We start from the raw sequence: 15,202 nt of genomic DNA, 5'->3' as shown, positions 1-15,202 counted from the left end.
TTGCATTTCGATTCGCGAGACTCTGGCTAGGTACATGTACTTGCCTAGAATTATTATGCCAGATATGAATGTCAGCAGTAATCCGAAATGACAGCTCATTGCATCTTCTGCGACGCAGTAGAGGGGTCAGTATTCTGTTCTGTAATGGCGTTCGAGATAGACAGAACAGGCGAAGCTCTCATTTCAGGTACTCGTTTACATGCTGTAGCTTCGGAATGACGATGGCCTTTCTTTCTCACGAAGAGATGTTGAATTGTGTTCTGCTTTCTGCTTTTTGGTATTGCTCTGACGACCGCAGCTCTTATTCTTGGAAAGGGGCTTCCTCCCCGTCTTCCATCGCACGGCCTTGAGCCGCTGGATTGCCTTAGTAACGGCGAGGAGACAGTAGCAAACAGAAGAGCACACCCACCATCAGGCACATGATGAGCCAGGGAGCAGCCATAAAGAACGTTCTTTAGGAATGTATCCCGAGCGCAGTCGAATACCATCAGGCTGAGGACAGAAATGTGTCTATGCTTGCAACTGATGTACCGTAGCAAGAGATGGAAGGTTACGCGTTGTGTGATGTTCAGCGTTGGTTACATGACATATCCACTTGTTGCCGTGCTACATGTCACTCCGCACAGCAAAGTGAGCTCTGGTTACATGCAGAAAGGAAAAATAGGATTGCGCCATTTCTTTTGCAACACAGTTCTGTGATGTAAAGGTCAACATGCCTGGCTCTCGTGTTCGGTAACATGTTTGCGTTTGGTTTATCAAAAAGGCGTTCACCACGGAACAATTGCTGACGGAAACTAAACAGTTACTTGGGAACCGAGCAGGGGTTTCGGAAGTAACCTTCGACAAATTGTGGTGGAATAGCTCACAGACAATGTGCATATTTTTCATTTCCGATCCTTCCGTGCTCTGGTCATTGAGGTATCCCATCGTTGCCCCAGTTCATCTCGCATACAGTAACAGGTGCACTTTGGTATGTCACATGAGACATTGCACAGCACCCTACATCTCATCGAGGGGTAGAGTGTTTAGTCGGAGGGTTTTTTTGAAAAATTCAAGTATATCATGATATGTAGTACTGTAGTAGCTCTCACCCACCGTGACTGGTTGAGAGCAAGGGGTTCAATTGGACAGTGGTGGTCCCGACTTGGGGGGGAGGAGATCTTCTGAAGGTTTTGTGGTTGTGATACCCTGTTTAACTCTTCACGGGCCGTGCGCCATGAATTGACGAGTGGTTCGCCATTGGGATCGAGGCAAGTAGGATGGGGGAGTGTATTCCACCATGATAATCGTGAATGGCTGGGCTAGAAGGGATTTGGTGTGAGCGGCAGAAAGCGATCTTGGTCTGACACTGAGGTTAGTTCTGTAAGGGGATTGTTCTCTTCGTGCGAGTTTTTCGAGCATCGTTGATGAGCGAAGCGTGAAGCGCATTTATGATGATGATGCAGTACGATGTTCAGCATGGTTGAAGGGTTTTGATTGGGGGTACGTTGGGTGGAATACTGGGCAGATTGGATTTGCGACAATAAAATCTGACAACAGGGGCTGGTTGGTTGGAAACCGACTGCCAGAATGGACACATAGACCACCAAATTCATTTCGGTTACAGAGTGCCAGCACCCCTCTGAAACCCCCCCCCCCCCCCCCCCCCCCGTCCGACACACACCCCTGCAATAATTTACTGCAGAAACACAAAAGAATGGCCATCCCGCTTTTTCGAGACGCATCTTACAGGTATCTGTACAGCGACGCGATCTAAAAAGGCCACAGCCTACCCTGGGCCTAGGACTAGCATACGTACAAATTGTACGGTATAAACCTGTCTCCCCACTCGTTTTCCACCTTTCGAGAGCTGGGACTGCAATATTAGGGCTGCAACGGGTGGCGCGCCACTCGTATACCGAAACATAACCCGCCTGAATTCCGCTGACACGGGTTGCGTTCTGCTCGTAGATTACGCACGATTGCCTCATTCGTTCGCAGGCGTGACCGTGGGGGGAGGGGGTACTGTACGCATCTATCCCCCGTTCGCTCGTTGCTCAGAACGGTAGCAATAACCTACAGTACTTGTACTATCAAGACCCTTCGTCTTGAACGAGTCCGGGGCATGCCGCCGACTCTTGAAACGGCAAGCGGAGTGGAGCCAGCTACGGTGCAGTGAGCATTTGTTCTAGGCGTGACGGGGCAGTACGACCGCATTACAGGCGTAAAGGTCAAATCTAATCTAGTGACGCGCAGATAGTTGCTCGTATCATACGAGTCATGTCGAGTAGCCCAATCTTCACAGAGGTTGAATGGTACAAGTACAGTACCGTTACTGTACACAACGTGATTATTTGAGTTCATTTGGGTTCCGGTTGCAAAAGGGGAAGCTTCTTTTTCTTTTGAGCTACAGAGAGATTCTCATTATGTGTGTACATTCATTCTTCATGGAATTAACACCTTTGCACTACACACTATGACGCTTTCTTTTTGGAGGAGATGGCATGTGTTGCGTGACGGACAGATGAGGGCGCAGGGAATTTGGGCTTGCTGGAAAAACATCCTTGTGGAGGGACCGCATCTTCCGAGTGTACAGTACGCTAATCTTATGTCTCATCTCGCCGTTGCCCCCGACACGCAGGAAGGAAAACCATGGCCTCGAGGATGTGCGATGTATTAATGAAGACCTTCCTTTTCGAGACGCCCGGGGAGAAGAGGATGCTCCGATTTTCCCAAACCACACGAGACACGCCCAGTACAGCAAGTACTGTATGCCGGCGGCTCCGACTAACCTGAACCTCCCTGGCAGGTGTCGCCGTTTGCATGCCGTACTTGTAATCAACAAGCGCACTCTCAGACTCAGCTCAGACGACTCGTTCTCCACTCGTTCTCTGCTGTAAGACCCAATACAGGAAGAGTAACAGAATATTTTTTGAAGGTGCCAAGGTCTTGAGGCTGCTTTTAGTGTACCCGGTCATCTACACGTATAGAACAGCGCACTTCCCCTACAAAAGAGGCCTCATAGGAATGCCCCCTCATATCTTGATTTATTCATGTGTTTTTGATACAGCGCGCATCCTCTCTTTCCTCCCTGACTACCCTCAAGGGTCCGAAGGGTACCCCTCAAGACCGAATTTCATTGGCCTCCCTGCAAAACCTTGATTTTCGCACCGGCGTTTCGTCGTCAAGGACCTAATGTTTGACGACAGGATGTCGCATGATTCGCGTCGTTGCTCAAGGACATGGTGATCTAGCCTTGTACAACAAGCATCCTCCCTGCACGGTGCCTGGTGAAGGCCCGCTTCTTTTTTTTTCTTTTTCTGGATGTTACTTCATAAAAAAAAACCCGGAAGCAATATCGTTTTATCAAGGATATCCCTTGCATGATACATCGCCTCCCCATCCGAATAATGATACACAATTTTATTCCGAACGACGTATTCTGCACCCCTGCTGGAAAACATGCCTACTGTATTCAGGAACTGGATAGGTATGTTTCCCTAGGAGCAAGTTGCATCGAAGAGATGGCAACTTCAAATAGAACTCGAGGTCGTTGTCGTTCTTACTCTCTCGTTTTTTTTTTTGTACTGTGGCAACGAGTCATGCCGACGGTACACGCCCGAACACGCATGTACAGTACCCTTGGTACTGTATTCCTTCCTTGCAAAATTCGGAGAGCGATTGTATGTACAGGAGGGTGCACTAAGGCCGTTTTCGACGTATCTGGTCGCGTCCTGTACGAATGGCCCAATGAGCTCCTTGACGAATCCGTTGACGAATGGAAGGAGCCCGAGGCTCCTTCCATTCGTTCGCTTTTTCCTAAAAAAGCTGAAGAACGAGCGCCCCGTTGTCACATATGACAGGGACAACGTATCGGTCCTAAATGTTTCGGGAATTTTTCTAGGTTAACTGCGTCGTGTAGCTACCCTAAACATTGTAAAGGTGTACCTACCTTTGAAGCATCACCCTAAGCATTCAAAATTACAGTATCATTTTTATGCATTCACGTCGGAGCACAGCCTATTACCAAACAATGACGACTCTTCCTTAAACGTGAAGTCGACATAACCATCATGGTCGAGGTAAGATGCTATCATGCTGAGGCCGATGACCTTCATCCAATGAAACCATGCTAAACACAACTGGGCTTCTGTTCTACAGACACAGCACTCTGCAACGCCTACGGGAGGAAGGCTCTCCCTTCTCAAGGATATCCCCTCAAACTGCGAGCCATGCGTTTAAAGGCAGGTATGCAGAGATGAAGCTCGCACACAAAAACCCTTGTCGTGGGCCAACAGAAACCCTCTCTAGATCTGTTGGTGACGGGAATGCTGCTACAGTATTAATATTTTGAACCGCCAAAGTGTTTGCAATTGTTTACGGCAAATGGTGTGCATTTAGGAACGTATTGATGTTTCCCAAATACCAACTTAATGTCTATAGACCCTTCACTGAATTTGGGTTATCCCTCGTTGCCATGGTCTCGTCTCGTGCTTCATTCATTGAACTGTCTTCGCTTAGTAACAAACAGCATATTATAGTTGCTAAAACTTCCCTGCTTGAACTCTCATTTACTGTATTTTCGGTCTTCGTGTTGTGTGTGTGTGTGTGTGTTATGTCGACTTCACTGGACAACGAACTTCTTTCCCCGTGTATTCTCAGGTGACGATAAGAGGCATGCGAGAAAATTTTCAGTGCCTTCTGGAGAATGCATCCAGGATTTCTAGGCAAGGGGTAGGAAGCAAACGTCAGCCCAAATAGCATGGTACAGCAGGGAAATAAATTATATAATCCTCCGCAATCCGAAAAATACAGCATTTATCATGACTCAATATAGTACACAGCCATGGTGTAGTCCCACAGCCTCGAGGACACTGAATTTAGATATTACTCCTGGCTCTAACGCCCTGGGTTCTTTAAAAGCCTACCACACGAAGCATCTCCGCTACTCCCCACAACATCTAAAGAGAGCGTTCTGTCGAACCTTATCACCAGAAGACTTAGTTGTGACTCGACAAATGCGAATTACGGAGCACCGCAAGGTGTGGGCGAGCGATAGTATTATGATAAGTGTGAATCGGGAAATTGAAAAATCAGCACATGCCGTTGCATTGCTGCTGTTCAAATGCCAGCACTGCCTTTTTCTTGTACAGCACAGACTATGTAAAGCATAACCAAGGGTAGCTCCTACACAGGATTTTACCTCGTAGACTGGCATTTGTGGAAACTCCTGCATAGAATTTCAGAGACATTCCTTACAGTCGGTTGCGTCTTCCGCTCCCTCTCCACTTGAGAGAACAAATTATGCAAACAGAGGTTTGTAGGAGCCAAAAGACGGGCGTTATTTTAAAAGAAACAATTCGCTGCAACCGGGTGGGGGAACAGTGTTTTTCTGACAGCCAAGATAATTAGTCGTGCAGTGCTCCTTGAAAAGCGTCGACCATACCAAGCCTAGTTGGCCCCTATAGCTGCTCCAGATGTTTGGGTTTAACTTCGTCAGACATACGAAACATATGTAACTGGAGTGGAGCCCAGCCAACGACTCCCGCTCCCTACTGCTTAATCGGAGCGTGACATCGTCAATACCAAGCAACGAGATGTCTGCTTTTGTCCCACATTCCTCGGTCGTAGGCTGCACCTTGCTGTCCCCCGTCTGTGAATTTCATATTTCCCCCCACGGACAGCACGCAAGCGATTCAACAGGTGCTATATTGCACGGCTCGCAAGGACATTCTACATGCGTTTGGCGCAAAGGATTCGGCAGCTTTCCAACGGCGGCTCGTCTAGGCTGCTGCGGCATTCCTTTTCGTACTCTATAGACTTGTTATTTACACCGGTACCCAGACAGCATCCCCACACACCATTCCACGCGTACCGTCTACTCGGGGAGGAGCACCCGCGAAATGCCGAATTCGCATGACGTGCCGGACGAAAAAGGACAGGAGAGTGGAAAATTATGGAAGGCGGCGAATCGGAAGTTGGCCGATGTTTTGTTTGTGTCAAGCGTTACTGTACATTTTACAGTATATTTTTATTGAGATTGCTGCGGGAAGCATCCATTGGGTGAATTCCAAATTTGTTTGCGAACGTTCCTTTCCAATCACATCCGGGGGATGGAAAACGGTTGGTTGGCTGTCTTGTGTCCAACGCTATCTTCCCAAAATACGAACAGTGGAGAGACGGCCTGCATACGTAACCGATTTTCTCTCCATGTCATGCTAACCCACAAGACCAAAGCTGAGTCTGACGTATCTGAACTACGTGAAGCGTATACGTGAAGCGTATTTACAGTGTCTCAAGAAAGGACGATTTTCGTCCGCTTTCATTCTCAATTGCTTGTCGACATTGAAGAAGAAAGGGGAGTACAAAAGATAAGAGTAGGCAAAGAAAGAATTGCAATTGAATGTCGGAATAATTTACATCTCAATGTTGGTATATGTCTCATCTAAAATTATTATTTTCTTGTCAAAGTTGTTGTGTTTGCGGGACTCTCTATCAAGCTAGGGTGAGTGAGTTAGCCAAAATCTAAAGTGGGCTTCTCGGTGGTGTAGCACCTTAGCCGAAGTTTTCCTCCCGGAACACGAAGCGCACACTGCAACCGGTTCCCATCAGCATCTTAATAAGCCCTCGCTGAGGCAGACCGAGGTCCTTCATCAAGGTCTTCTCCTTAGTACTCCTCAAGTAGGCACCTCTCAAGTTGCTGTTAATCTCAGCCCTGCGCATCGCTGATTGCACAGAATCGCCCATCTTGTGAGGTCCGCAGAAGAACACGCCCACTACAGAGTTGGAGGGAGCTTCGGCGGCAATCTTGCCAAAGATCTCATCCCATTCGGGGCGACCAGTGTTGGAGCTGGTGATGAATTCAGAGCCGGCTTCCATGTCGACTTCCTTAGCGCGAGTGACGTAGCGGTGGAGCTTGAGCTCAGTACCGTCGGCGAGCGGTTCGAGTTCGGAGCGTAGCCACTCGTCGTCATTCTCGTGCGGGACAGTCCAAACAAAGTCGACGTTGGGGACGATATCGCGATGCGAGCAATGGCAGGGAGCGTCAGTGAGGAGCGTCCTCTTGCCAAGGGCGCGGTACATGCGAACAGCAAGGAGGACGAAAAGCGTCGGCAGGAAGACGATGTAGTGCAGGAAGAGCACGATTTGTTCGTCAGTGCGCTCGGTGACAAGAGCCTTGATGCCAAGGCTGGCACTAGTGATGGTGAGCGGGAGGAAGACGAAGAAGTCGAGTGTGCGACCGACGGTGCGGAAGAAACGGGAGCCCATGTAGCTCAGCTCGAGGAAGATGGTGAGCGGGAGCACAATGGCGAAGATGATGCTGAGTACAGTGTCGACAATCACAATCCAGAGGCCAGACTCGATAGCGTGCGGCTCGGCGTTGATCATGATGTAGTCAGCCTTGATGATGGAGGAGATGCAAATGAAGAAGATGCGGGCAATGAGCACAAAGAGGAGCAGCAGGTTGACGCGGGAGGTATGGAGGAACTCCAGCACCTTGGAGCGGCCTTCATACAAGTGGGAGAGACGTTCACGGTTTCCACGGCGTGCGTTGGCAGAATTCTTGATGTCATCGAGAATGTATTCCTCATCCTGTTCTTTACGGAGCATGTTCTTGACGTTGTAAGACTCCATCGAGGTGCTGCGGTCAGAGTCGGAAGAAGACTCGTCAGCTTGCTTGGAGGCATCGACCATCTCCACTTCGAGCTCGGTGGTTTCACCTGAGCTGGAGCCGGAGCCAGGAGCAGTCAAGTTGAGCATGTTGGCGAGGTAGACCCTCTTCTCCTCCTCTTCCTGATTGATGTCCTTGGCATTAGAAATGTCCACACCGTACAAAGTAGAGATAGCAGTACTGACGCGGGATTCAATGCGCTTGAGCAGAGTGGAGGTAGAGGGCTCGAAGCCGGTGGCGCTGGTAGCGTTCTCCTTGACCTTGTGGTGGTGCAAGTCCTTGCAGATAGAGGTGAATGGAGTAGAGCCAATACCACCGGAGATGAGAACGACTCGCTCGTAGAGGCCGACGTGCTGAGCGGGGGCGCCGTACGGGCCACGAATATTGACTTGGAGGGAATCGGTGACGGCACCGTCAACACGCGCTTGGAAGGCGCCGCGGAGCTCCTTGGTCCAGTCACCGAGGGCCTTGATGTAGAAGCACATAGTCTTGTCCTGAGGAGCCGAAGCAATGGTGAAGGGGTGCCACTCACGGTTAATGAAGGGGACCTGGACCTCTGCGTACTGACCGGCTTGGTAACTGAAAGCCTTGGGGACTCGGAGTTCGAGGATGTCACCGTCCTTGAGGACTGCGTTCTCAGCGGAGAGGAAGAGTTCGACAGCGGATACCTTCCTGCGGCGGAGGAACCTGTCGATGGCGTAGAGGATGAGCGGGGGAATGACCCACTTGTAGGTATACGGAACCTGCCGGAACATACCGTGGATGATGAGGAGGCCGAAGAAAAGAGTGGCGCCGATGATATGAACCGCATAGAAGAGGCGGAAGTTGTTCTTACGGACGGACGGGCGAGCAAGAACGAGCATGGTACCGAAGACGATGGCGAGCAAGAAGCCAGTGATGACGCTCATGTTGAAGCTCCAGAGGCCCCAAGTCCAGGCATCCCAGGTAATGAGCCAGACGAAATGGAAGGAACCATGGACGAGAACGGCAAAGAAGATGGTGTAGCCGACGACGATGTGGAGGGCCGGGAAAGCTGCATCGAACGGCAGGACGAGCTGAAGGGGTGAGTCGCGAAGCTTGGTGAAAAGCAGGCGCGAGGCGAGGAGGATCACGAAAGCGGTGTTGAGGTTAAGGGTGTAGCCCATGCCACGGGCAATGCCGATGAACCAACGGACGGTGTTGAAGTGGGGCATGTCGAAGTTGTCCTCGAAGGTGAACTCGGCCTTGAAACCCCAAGCGAACATGAGGGTGACGGCGGCGCCATAGAAAGCAAAGAAGAGGACTTTGAATGCGTGGGTGGAGAGGTATGCCTCGATGCGGGCGCTGAGACGGGCGACGTCGGGCTTGGATCTGGGAATCATTGTGAGTTGGGTGTGAGGATTGAGTGAGTGAGTGAGTGAGTGAGTGAGTGAGTGAATGAGTAGATGAGTGAGTGTGGAGAAGAAGTTGGAAGCGGACCGTGGTGGGGTGATATTTATACAGAGTGGGGGGGGAAGAGGGGAGATATGGGGTACCGACAGGGGTTAGTGAAATGAAATGGTGTGACGAGGACATGGCAGAGTAGTAAGAGAGGGGGGAGAAGATAGAAAGGGGTTGTAGAGTTTGGGAAGGGCATGGTCTGTTTCTCAAGACGGGGAGGTATCGAAATGACGAAGCGTGAAGAAAGTGAGTGGTGGGGGGTAGTATTATGTTAATCACGGGGTGTGTGACGGGCGACGTGGCACGGGGGCACTGCGGGGAGGAGACTGAGGTCTGGGGCAACGAACAGTCACGCGTGACACTGTAACTTTTAATATTAATGCGTCGGTAACCGCGGCAGTAGAATTCGTAGCCGTAGAATACTTGACGATTCTTCTCCGCGTTTCCCAGAGCCTTTTCCATTTCTTGCACTCTTCTCCCTCTCTCTCGACATCACCCCTCTGCATGTAACTAACAACAAAATTTCGAACGCACCTTTTATCACACCTCATTCAAAGGAAATCAATATCCAACAACTTCATCAAGCACACTGCGGGCATATGCCATAACCTCTTCCCAAACTTTTACCGCCCCCGAGACTACCCCCACTACAGAGTTTTTTTTCCAGGTTTCCGCCTTCATTGGGTGTTTCCCCCCTGTGCTCGACGAGCACCGTCTTCGGTCACAAACTTCCCACTTCTCGTACACGTCAGTGCTAAAACGATCCCCTTTTTTTTCTACGCAACCCGATTCTCCACACCATTTATCCTACTTCTGATCCACTTTACACACACACGTACCACCCCGTGTCCCGCCATAATTGTTCATTACCACGCCGCCATTTTCCTCGCCCTCTCCGCTCTCCAGCTCATTGCGTATCCGCACGCGATCAGCCCCATCACTTTCCATCCAACGTCAACCGAGCTCCCCATCCCCGGGGGAGCTCCATTTGCCTCCATGCTCGCTCCCCAAACAAACCGTCGGATACACCCGCTAAACAAGCCGACAGAGAAACCCCCGTCACCAGCATGACCAACGCGCGGGTCTACGTATACACCGACGGTCCATTTTTTTTCTTTTGTCCCGCCGCTTCCGTAGAAGATTCCCGGGGCTTCAGGGCCACGCCTTCAGGGCCAACGTAGCAACCGAGCTCTTTTTGCTACGCCAGGCTGCATTCGTGCTCCAACCCGGCGAAAGTGTTTCTATCTGCCCGAGATCAACAAGGGGGAGGAATATTAGTAAGCCTCAGATCCGCAGTACCTTGTTGCCTAACTACGTACTTTATCCCGTCTGTGTCGAGTCAGAGTAACGCTTTTACGCATTCTCCCCATGCCATCACCGGTAGCAGTACGTACCACCGTGCAATTCAACTCACTTTTGCACATTTGCACATTTACGAAAATTGTCCATAGCCTCTCATTTGGGCCCCTTCGGTCTGCGAACCGGCATGCATGCGAACCGGCATGCACACATTATTGAAATGTGTACATGCCGGTTCGCAGAATAGGGCTGCGGCAGTAGCGAGAGAATTCAATATTCAATATTCTCTCGCTACTGCCGCAGCCCTATTTGGGCGCCTCCGGTCTGTGGACCGGCGTGCACACATTTCAACATTCTCTCACTGCTGCCGCAGCCCCAGCCGCAAATCCGTCCCGTTTCTCCCACAACCCTCTCCACAACCTGCCCCGAAAAACGCCCAGCACCATGCTCCAAAACGCCGAGATTCTCCGCCACGAATCTTCCATCGATAGCAGCGTTTTGAGCTGACATGTTAGCTTTGGTTGTCTTCGGTTTGAAGAGGGCCTGGCGCTGTAAAAACACCAACCACAAGAAACGTGTGTATTCAGGCGCTACTAGCCGCAGATCCATTAATCAGCCACTGCTGTCTCTGAAAAAGCCATCAAGGACGACGTCGGGGCAGCGCGTGGTATGAATGCCAATTTCTTCCGCTGGTGATGTCACCGTGTGTTGACACACGGTGTTGATGTCAACACCGTCAACATACACGGTCATGCTGTTCTACGCGCTGATACAGAGGGGGGGGGGAAAGATATTTTCTCACTGGTCAATTTGTTGTGAGTCGCTCGGAACCGGGCCAGGTCGCCGGACGAATTTTGTAAAATTCATTTGATTTTCATGTTTTTTGCGCATTGCTTGCATGGTGGCTTCACTGCTGTCAACGAAGATGGGAAGAAAGGGAAGAATATTCTTCCATTTCTCATTTCTCGGGCGCTGAGAGAAACCGCCTCGTTTTTTTGAAGGATGTCTGGGTGTCAAACACGGGCATGAAAAGAGGCAGGCAGAGAAAGAACAAAACGAACATTCCTCGATTCCCTGGTCTCTGGATTTTTGCCTTCTATTGTTTGTATACAGTGCCCTTCGAAGGGTACAGTATACCGTAACGGTACCGTACAAGGGTACTGTACCCTTTTTTTGATCCAGCCGCTTCTGTACTTGTCACAACAGTATCGATCTTTTCCATTTCTCTCACTTGATGTACAAGTACCTGCCACACTGTGAATTCTACTGCAACATTCGGCACTGCTCTTCCAAGCTCAGATTTTTTCCATGCTTGGCGCACCTCATTGGTCACATCCATGTTTCATATATACATTTCTTTCTCCGATTTCCACAGTGAGTGATGGATATTACCCTCAATGCGCCCATTTCTTTGACTGTCCATGAAATATTGCACACCGCTTCACATTTCTGTGGACAAGGTCGTTCTGAAGCCTTCACGGAATGTCAAGAGGCACCACCCTTACATTGAAACGGTACAGTATTGTCTGAATCCCGGCATACAGCTTTTCGGCGAAAATCCTCCAAAACGCAGTAGTGCGTATGAGCTCTATCTCGATTTCATCGATTTCATCTTTTTCATCTTTTTCCTTCTTCTTCTTCCTCTCTTTATCTCCTTCTCTTCCCCCTCCTCCTCCTCTTTATTCTTTTTCTTCTGTCGGAACGTAACACAAGCTACAATGAACTGTGTTCGTCACGCATTAGGACATCGCCCTTTCTGTATGCTGTCCGCTTGATTCTAAACCACAAGCTGGCTCGAGTCGCACAATCTTGTGCCTATCCGAGCCATATCCGAGTCCGTTCACATTCTAGAACCCTCACAGCCATCCACTTTTCGTTTCCAACCTATGGATTAATGTTGATGAATTTCACTTTGGTCCAAGGCTTGTCTTTGCTTGTGCACTGCTTGGGTTGAAACTACTTACGTTATCTTCATCCCTGCCGTCCCATGTCGCAATATCGGAGGAGAAGAAATTCATTAGATTGCTGCGTGGACTTATGTTACGTTACCCTTCTTTTTGTTTGCAATTCTTGTACCATGTCTGACAATGATGAGACTATTACGTGGAGATGGTAACAGTTCGATTCGTGGTATTAGACATATAGGGAGAAACTCTCTCGAGAGGTCAAGTTGTGACCGACCAAGCTGCCAAGCCCTGTACTTGCTCGGTGCGGTATGTCTTTGTCTTTGAGTGTTTTTCGGTCGCATCTTTCATGCAAGACGTTCCATAATTTAAGTGGTAGCATAAACTGTTTGACATCATGTCAAGTAGGATCGAACTAGGTATCACGTCCGTATACCTGTTTTCCTTGCCCATACAAGAACGTGAGAGTATTATTGAAAAAGCGAACTGCAGCATGGAAGGCTGCAACTTTCACTGTCTATTGTCTATCCAGCCACTGTCCCCATATCAGGTCACTTTTCGACCTATTTTTCATGACTTGCGCTTTCTCGAAAAGAGGGAGAAGGATACCATCGCTACACCACTTGACTTCTGCATTTGAAAGAAAAGAGAATAGCGAGAAATACATGCCCTTCCGAGTGGTTTTTAGAAATTTCTGGAAAAGAAGCTTTTTAAAGCAACCTTGATAACGCAAAAAACGTGAGTTCAATAAAGGAATTGGGCACTTAATCTGTATTATAATCTTATTATTTTAGTTTCCTCAAAATCGCCATCTCGATGTTCTGCAAGATGTTATTGCCAGGGACATGTACGTTAAGGAAGTGGCGTTCAAAATAATTTTCTAAATTTAAAATCTATTGTATTTATTTTTGCGCAAAAAGTGCTGTCCTCATGTGAGGACGGGCCCCGGTCGGATAGACATTACAGACTATGCGAGGCCCTTTTTCTAGCTCCAGTTTAGTGTACTTAAAAGTCGTTGAGTAAGAGAAAGCCAAATTGCATTTGAGAACTTTGCCTAAACATAATATTTAGATAAATATACGATTCAAATAATCGCAAAATGAAGGAAAAATAGATTGTCGCATGTTAGATCGTCCCCTTCTTTAAACATCTGGATCTCATGAAGCGATTTTTCAGGAACAGTTGCAGTCATATGTTTTGCTTGGATCTTCCATTTCATTCACTTGAATGCTTTCTTTCATGTCGTTAACATGTCACACATTGAAAAAGTAGGACAGGCTCAATATGATCGATGCAATTTGTTCCAGCGCAGAAAAGGAAGATGTCACGACGAGTCTTGACATAAAAATGTTCGTGTGTGCTTGTCATTTTTTTATAATTGTAAATAATCAAGATTCACAGACGTTGTTTTGTGACGCAGCTGACAGAAGTGTATCCTATTTTCCCTTTGTAAAAGTAAAGATTGCGTCGTTTTTGTGAAGTTTATGCGAAGAAAAGAACAAACACATGCAGATCTGAAAACAAACCAAGCAGAGCAGCGCAGGTTTGATCTGTCTGCGACCTTTTCAAAATAAATACAGCAGTGGGAAGAAAGTATGAAAATCATTTGGATAAGTAAAAATCGAATCTTCTAGTGATGTGAAGGGCCAAGAACATACATGGTTAAAAGGCAATGACAGCAAGATCAAATCCTGCAGGTGAAGAAGAAGCGAAATTTGCATTGAAAGAATACATGATGAAGATCATTTAAACAGTAATTTGCAGGTGCAAATGCGTTGTTCGCCAGAATCAGCATAATGCCTGCACTTGAAATGCATATTGAGAAATAAGGGCTGGGAATGCAATGGTACGTACGGTAGAGGAGGAGGAGCAGACTGCGAGATGACGAAAGCTGACGAAAGGAGTCTAGAAATCTTCCAGTTGTGTGTGTGTGTCTGTGTGTGTGTGTGTGTGTGTGTGTCTGTGCTTATGTTTTTATGCGTGTGTGCAATAGGAGGGATACAGTGAAGTTTGATGTGAAGACTATTACAACACAGAGTAATTGATGGAATTTGTTCGTGTTACGTAGTGCAGGTAGAGTTATGTCATCTTTTCTGATTGTGTGTTTTAATGAAAGAAGAAGAAATGCGAAGACACTGGACGGTTTACAGCTGGAAAGCCGTGTAAAGAGGGAGCAGAATTGGCTTTATGCGAAGAAATACAGGGATTTGGGAGTTGCAGTTCGTTGTTGAGCAACATGCACGGAAAAAGGGAGTGTCGCTCCACAGTGGCTTAACTGTTTTCCCGATGTGAAGACACTGTAACTGAAACTGTAACACTCAAATAAAACAGGGGTTGGAGGGGGTGGAAGATTCCGTTGCTAGCGTGCAAAAAACGCGACAAAACAAGACCAAGAAGGCAGGGCGGCAAAAGCAACACGTGTAAAATTTTCTTTCTCTAGTCCCACATCAAAAAAAGGAGCACAAACCAGCAATGGAGGGGGCAGGTTGTGCTCTTTTGAAGACAATACGAAGGAACGGCGGATACCCGTTTGCGGGCCGTGCTCACGAGGGGCATGTGAGACTCTGTCATTTCTGTGAACGGGTTGCGAAGTAGGCGGAGGAGCGGCCGTTGTTATACTACTTTTGGGCGGGGGGCGGGAGAGGGAGGGGCGAGAGAGGGGAACGGTTTCCGTGTGTGCGTGACAGATGGCGCCGGAGTTGGAGGTTTGTTTACAATTGGGAGGATGTGTAAGGGGTATGCAGAATACGAGGTGAGTGTGCAAAAGCGGTGCGCCAGATTCTGTAGCGGGGAGAAAATGTTGCGCAAATTTCGGGCGGGGGCGGGCGAAGAGAGAGAGAGAGTTTATTGGAAATAAGGGGGGTTTAGCTACTTGGCGTCTGTGGGGTCTGGAACGGTGGGCTTCGGGTGTGAAGTGGGCCGCACTGGG

The 15,202-nt window shown here is 48.6% G+C and overlaps 2 protein-coding genes; one reads left to right on the top strand and one right to left on the bottom strand.

Moving 5' to 3' along the window:
* The first annotated feature begins 68 nt into the window (after positions 1-68).
* CHC_T00000222001 (hypothetical protein) lies at positions 69-350 on the top strand. The gene has a single exon (XM_005719131.1). The coding sequence runs from the start codon at positions 69-71 to the stop codon at positions 348-350; it is 282 nt and encodes a 93-aa protein (XP_005719188.1).
* Positions 351-6,372: 6,022 nt separating this feature from the next.
* On the bottom strand, positions 6,373-9,087 carry CHC_T00010210001 (NADPH oxidase, respiratory burst oxidase homologue). XM_005719130.1 is given in 3 exon segments: positions 6,373-6,534; positions 6,535-9,012; positions 9,013-9,087. The coding sequence occupies 1 exon segment, from the start codon at positions 9,010-9,012 to the stop codon at positions 6,535-6,537; it is 2,478 nt and encodes an 825-aa protein (XP_005719187.1). The 5' UTR covers positions 9,013-9,087; the 3' UTR covers positions 6,373-6,534.
* Between the last annotated feature and the right edge of the window lie 6,115 nt (positions 9,088-15,202).

This window comes from Chondrus crispus, genomic scaffold (genome assembly GCF_000350225.1).
Source record: "Chondrus crispus Stackhouse genomic scaffold, scaffold_468, whole genome shotgun sequence".
Classification (NCBI taxonomy): Eukaryota; Rhodophyta; class Florideophyceae; order Gigartinales; family Gigartinaceae; genus Chondrus; species Chondrus crispus.
The sequence above is the reverse complement of the archived record's forward strand: the minus strand, read 5'-3'. Positions and strand labels throughout refer to the sequence as shown.